The sequence below is a fragment of the Fragaria vesca genome, linkage group LG5 (assembly GCF_000184155.1).
Source record: "Fragaria vesca subsp. vesca linkage group LG5, FraVesHawaii_1.0, whole genome shotgun sequence".
In the NCBI taxonomy this organism is placed as follows: Eukaryota; Viridiplantae; Streptophyta; class Magnoliopsida; order Rosales; family Rosaceae; genus Fragaria; species Fragaria vesca.
This window is the reverse complement of record NC_020495.1, coordinates 2,721,657-2,727,600: the sequence shown is the minus strand read 5'-3', so window position 1 is coordinate 2,727,600 and position 5,944 is coordinate 2,721,657. Positions and strand designations below refer to the sequence as shown.

At 38.6% G+C, this 5,944-nt stretch overlaps 1 protein-coding gene across 1 annotated transcript; it reads right to left on the bottom strand.

Moving 5' to 3' along the window:
- Positions 1-1,594: 1,594 nt before the first annotated feature.
- LOC101291142 (UDP-glucose 4-epimerase GEPI48-like) lies at positions 1,595-4,955 on the bottom strand. Its single transcript, XM_004298859.1, has 9 exons — positions 4,630-4,955; positions 4,104-4,153; positions 3,874-4,009; positions 3,649-3,750; positions 3,316-3,543; positions 3,011-3,089; positions 2,797-2,879; positions 2,307-2,398; positions 1,595-2,115 (listed from the first exon to the last, which is right to left on the bottom strand). Exons 1-9 carry the CDS (start codon positions 4,810-4,812, stop codon positions 2,022-2,024), a joined length of 1,047 nt encoding a protein of 348 aa, XP_004298907.1. The 5' UTR covers positions 4,813-4,955; the 3' UTR covers positions 1,595-2,021.
- Positions 4,956-5,944: the final 989 nt, after the last annotated feature.

Sequence of the window (5,944 nt, the reverse complement as noted above, 5' to 3'; positions counted from 1 at the left end):
GAGAGAGAGAGAGGAAGTTTAGAGAGAGAGTATTTGAAAAGCTTAAGAGAGAGAGAGAAGTGAAATTGGAACGACTAAGCGTTTGAAGTCGTTGGGCCTTCTCTCGCTAGATCTACGTTTCCGTGTCCCTCTCTTCCTGTATTTGAGCGCGTCGCGTTTTGTTGCCTGCTCGTTTAACTTTTTTATAGGGTAAAATTTTCTTTTACTCCTCGGAGATGGATTTACTAGTTGGGTTTGAATTTTATTCAGATTCAAATATTCTTCACATGAAACATGGTAAAAGATGGTGGACCTTGTTAAAGGATGTTGTTGTTTTACTGTAGTAAATGGAAAAATTAGTCATTGGTTAGATTATAGAGTAAACATTGAAGTAAATTGATGGCTCACCATGAGAACCAATTAGTAACATCTTAAACATAATCGCACACACACAATCACACCGTATCTAATTGGTTTGATTCATAAACATCACGATATAAAATAAAAAAAGTAATGAAGAATACGAATATTAAAGAGATCATTATTATCATTCTTCGTGTTTACGGGTTGAACTATCATGCGGCTAAAAACTGAATAAAACAACAACCAAGGATACCAAATGGAGTTTGAATCATAGCTTTCATTTTGTTTTCTACCGGCGGGAGTTATATTCTTTCTTTGTTCCTTTTCTCCCTTACTATATTGAACATTATGTGCCCCATATCTCCAAACCATGCATTCGCTTTTTGGCTGTATGGCATAACAGCTACCTCTGTTTCAATTTGAATTCAAACTTGATTAAGAAAAGCTCTCCATCTTTCCAAGTTTGAAGTGCTACTCCAACAACCCAACGGTCCAACCCAACGGCACAAATTGATGTCCACATTAATAATACTTCATCATATGACAAGCACAACGTGAATGAATGAAGCTAAAGTGAACTTTGGTGTAGAACAACAAAAACTTAGCTTCCAATGCTGGAGATGCGTGCAGAGTTGTAGCTTTGGTTTCTAAAGTAAATATGGGCATTGTATGGGCGTGTACTTAGCTCGATCAGTTGCCTATTTGTATGAGCAGTCCTCTGGACTTAGGGACTTAGGGTCTCTGTAGTCAATGACATGCCCGGCACTGATTTCAGACCATGAGTGAGGTGAGGTTAAGTGTTACATAATTGGCATCACAACTTTGTGGGTTCTATCTTCTTCTGGTACAACTTTGTGGGTTCTATCTTCTTCTGGTATATGGTTGGATAAGAAGAAAGATGTATAATTTGAAGAAACTTTTGTAGCTCCCTATGTTCCAGCTTCCACAAGTTAATTTGCATCACAAAGACAAACATGGAATGAGTACTCTTTAACACTATTTAGACCCTCTGCCACTAAAACCGGTCAGGGAGAGAAAGCAAAGTAATACACATAGTTGGTTTGCAACACAACAGAAATTCTGTTACAGAATGATTTCATGTTCTGGGGACATTGGAATTGAATGAGGGAGAGGGCATCATTGCAAGGAGTATCATTCTAATAAAGACCAAGGAGAAGAACGGAGAGCTAAGAGTGGGTTTTTCAACTCAGATGTATTCAGAGTTGAAGAACAGTAAGCAAACCACAAATCACAAGTCAAACTGTTGTGCAGGAGGTTATTGAGAACAAGTCAAATAGTTGTATAGCACATATTAGTAGGCAGCAATCTGATCTCATGATCTTATCCGAAGGTTACAATTTGCTACCAAAACTGTGATCATATTAAAGGATAATGAAAACATAACATTACTTGGCCAAGTAATCCAGAACATAAACACCACAATGACTATCGGCTTAAGAGTACTGTTGACGAACAAAAACCTAATCTCTGGAAGGCCATATAAGATTTACAGAGGGTGAGAGATGACGCTAGACTAAAATATAGAGTATATGAAACTATCAGCTTTTAGTTGTAGCTAGAGTCTGGAGATCCATAAATATGGATTTGCCTAGTCTAGTTCCACTGATGATAACCACTAAACTAAGTTGTAAAGCATATGAACTATTAGCTTTCAGCTTTCAGTCGCTATTGGCATGAGCTGCATAGCCATATGGGTTCTTGCTAGCCCAATTCCACTGATCCCGGCACATGTCATCAATGTTATATTTTGCCCTGCAACGAGATTTAGCGCGTAAGATATAAAATCTATTGCATGATATCACGTAGAAGGGTGGGTCGAGTATGGCAATAAGGTTGGTGCACTATTTGATAATATTAATGCACCCAACTTAGGTCCTTAACCATACAGTTATTGATAATTTCGTTGGTGAACAGAATGCATAAAAGTTTGCAAGTCTACTTACTTCCAGTTCAGTTCCCTCTCTGCCTTATCTGTTGATGCATAGACAACTTCAGCATCCCCAGGTCGCCGGCCAGCAATAACAAGAGGAATTTTCTGAAACAATATAAGAGAACATAAGCATAACCATGTTTAAACAAAAATTGAGCATTATGGACTAGGACAGGTAACTGCAATAAGGGCATAATGTAAGGAAATATTTTGGACCTTCAGACAACTCATTTTCAGTGATACAATTTGGAATTTGAGAAGAGATGGTCTCCAAAAGACCCTACTGTCAGTTTTAAAATTAAAACAAACTATGCAGATAAGACATATCCAAGATGAAAGAGTTTGCATAACACTACCAGAATCAGACTGGAACCACACAATCGGTGGGAAGGGCACTTGGCCTCGGACAATAATTCAAATGAACCACCGAAGTATGATAGAGTTTCAAAGAGTCACATGGATCAAAACTGGTAACACTGAAACTTTTACAAGAAGAAACTAACCTTTCCAGATGCCTTTTCAAATGCTGCCACCATCTCCAAGACTGATGTTCCTTTACCGGTTCCTAAATTGTACACCTCGCAACCTGTGGAAACATTTAAATTAAGTTCTATGATGAGCCAATGTCTGAATATAACATAAACTCACACAAGAGAGATACTGAAAAGTTTTAAGGGTGAGGCTGGTGGGAAAGATAGAAACAGATTCAACCCATACCTATACTAGCTGCGTCTAACTTTTTCAGTGCAGCAATGTGCCCATGAGCTAAATCATCAACATGAACATAATCACGCACCTGAAATACAACAAGCACCATCAAAATTGAGCATCCAACACAGGACTAAAGACTAAGGTAACACAAATGATGCCCAAGTAGTTTCCAGGATTTCTGACAAATGCATATGCTTTGTTTCTAACTGTTTCTATTTTTAGATATAAAGAAATCCAACAAAAGCTAAGGTCAACCTAGGACAACAAACTAGTTCAAATTTAAGTACCTATCAAGGTTAATGAGCACATACCCCAGTACCATCTTTGGTATTATAGTCGTTTCCAAACACCGTCAGTGCTGGACGCCTTCCAACAGCAACTTGCTGCACAAATGGCATGAGATTGTTTGGGATCCCATGAGGATCCTCACCAATATAGCCACTATGGTGTGCACCAACTGGATTGAAGTATCTCAGTAATATGATTTTCCACTCAGAGTCTGAGCGGTATATATCACGACATATTTCTTCAATGTAGAGCTGAAAGATAAACAACAATGCAAATCAATAACCAAGAAGCTGCATATACATAGTATCACAAGAACGATCAAATGGAGTGGCAACCCAAGTATGACACCTATGTACCTTAGTTCGTCCATAAGGATTTGCAGCAGCAAGAGGGAACTCCTCGGTACATGGAACCACCTTCGGCCAACCATAGACAGTGGCTGACGATGAGAACACAATCTGAAATGATTCAAAGAGATCCAAGTCAATTAAACATCACATACAAACACAATCACCCAAAGCAATTTTCATCAAACTTCTTTCAAAACAGTAGAAACAAATGCCTTGACAAAAAAAGAGAACCTTTTTGCAACCATGGGCTGCCATGACTTCCAACAGAGTAATTGTCCCCACGATATTGTTGTTATAGTAGAGCAACGGTTTCTGAACACTTTCACCAACTGCTTTCAGCCCAGCAAAATGTATGACAGCTTCAAATCTGCAGTAGTCTCAAATGAACTTATGAACATAAACACTCGGAACAATTACAGAGTTGAGTTTGGGTAGGTAGTTTCCGGGTTAAAAATACTTACTTTGTTGAAGTAAAGAGCTTTTCCAGTGCAGGCTTGTCCCTGAGATCAATCTGCACATCGACATGAAACCATAAGTAACCACACCGACAAACAGGTCCATTTTACATCAAAGTTCAAAACTTTCAAACAACTCCATCAATTCTACATTAAACTTTCTAAACAAGTTGCCCAAAAACTTAAGAATTAGAAGTCCAACAAGTTGCACATGGACAAGCCTAAGTATCTATAAGCCTCCAAAGTTCCAAACTTCCATTTTCTTACACACCACAACTCTGCACAAACCATGTCTTATAGCCAACTTAGAAAACCCAGGAAGCAAAATACAGTTCTCTAACACAACAAAGACATAAAATAACTGAATAAAAAAGCAGTTTCTGACAGTTATGTACAAACAAGAAGGCACATAACCCACCACCACTGTCACTCAGCCCTCCCCCAAATCAAAAATTCTCACAAACCCAGGATTAATCATCAGTAAAAATCAAAACCCACAATCCCAAAAAAAAAAAACCAAAAAAAACAAGACCTTGTGAAAGCTGAGGTTTTTGCCAGAATCGCCAGCGAGTTCCCGGACACGGTCGATAGCAACTTCAGAGGAGTTGTCGAGATTGTCAACGACGACGGTGCTGAAGCCGCCGAGCAAGCACTGCAGCACGGTGTGGCTACCGATGTAACCGGCACCGCCGGTGACCAGAATGGTCTTACCCATCAACGCCGATTTGGGTAAAGAAAGAGAATAATAATACAAATAGGAGCACAATTTGTAAGAAAGTGTTGGGAAGAAGAGGAGGGTTTGTGAGTTGAGGAGCACAGGAAAAGCATGACAGGAAGTCCAATATATAGGAATCCTCGATGCTGTTCCAGTAGACCACGCCAGACTTTAATTCCAAAAAGAAAAGAAAAATAATTAAAATCCCAAAAAGGGCAGAGCAGTTAAGTCCGTCACAGTAAGGAAGGTAGTTAACCGAAAATTGAAACCCCCCGGGAAGAACCGAACAAGGAAAGGAGTAACCACCCGGTTCGTGGTGGGACCAGATCTGCCACGTGGTGCAAGAGAGGCTCACATGTCCACCAGCGCAAGGAGCCAAGTTTGCTGGCCTGGGATTTTAGGGCGAGAAGGATAATAATCTTCCAAGAATCTTGATGACGACTGTGGGGAAGGTGAAAGAATCGGGAGGGGTTAATTGGGTTTGATCTGTTTTGGGGTTTTTTACCTTGATTTGGGGTGTTGGTGTTATTATTGCGATTATTTTTTATTTTTAAAGGTCCATATCTTTTTTCATTAATAGGGTGGCATTTATGGGGGAATATTTTTTTTGTGCTATCTAATGGTGAGACAGAGGGAAGAATATGACAAGATTTTGACCTTCTTCAATACTTATTAATGAATCATATTTTTTTGTCGATTTGTTTCCAATTTAATCTATGTTTATGGGAAGATACATTATGTATTGTGTATAAACCACTACAGGTGGCCGAGTCTATGTGTGGAAAACTAGAAATCACATATCCATACCTGATTTATATCGATATTGATTGGAGTCACATCATAATATGTTTTTGGTGATTAGAGGGGAGACAACATTTTAACATGATCCATTTTCAAAAAAAAAAATTAAGAACTAAATATGACAAATGATACACTCATAATTTTGGTGTTTCAAGTTTCAAAACAATCATAACGGTACATGAACTTGTAATCTTAACCGCAAAATATGTACATACCGTTATATTCTCCGTAATCTAACATGTTTTCCGTTAAACTTTGAGGGGCAAATCCGTCACTCCTTAATTTAGTAGTGATAAATTATTAAAATCAATAATTAAAAAGGAGAGGAAAT

Coding starts and splice junctions, on each gene's coding strand:
- LOC101291142 (XM_004298859.1), bottom strand. CDS start 4,812: ATGGGTAAGACCATTCTGGTCACCGGCGGTGCCGGTTACATCGGTAGC. Junction 3,751..3,873: donor CAGCCCATGGTTGCAAAAAG/GTTCTCTTTTTT, acceptor GAATCATTTCAG/ATTGTGTTCTCATCGTCAGC. Junction 3,090..3,315: donor ATACCAAAGATGGTACTGGG/GTATGTGCTCAT, acceptor GTTGTATTTCAG/GTGCGTGATTATGTTCATGT.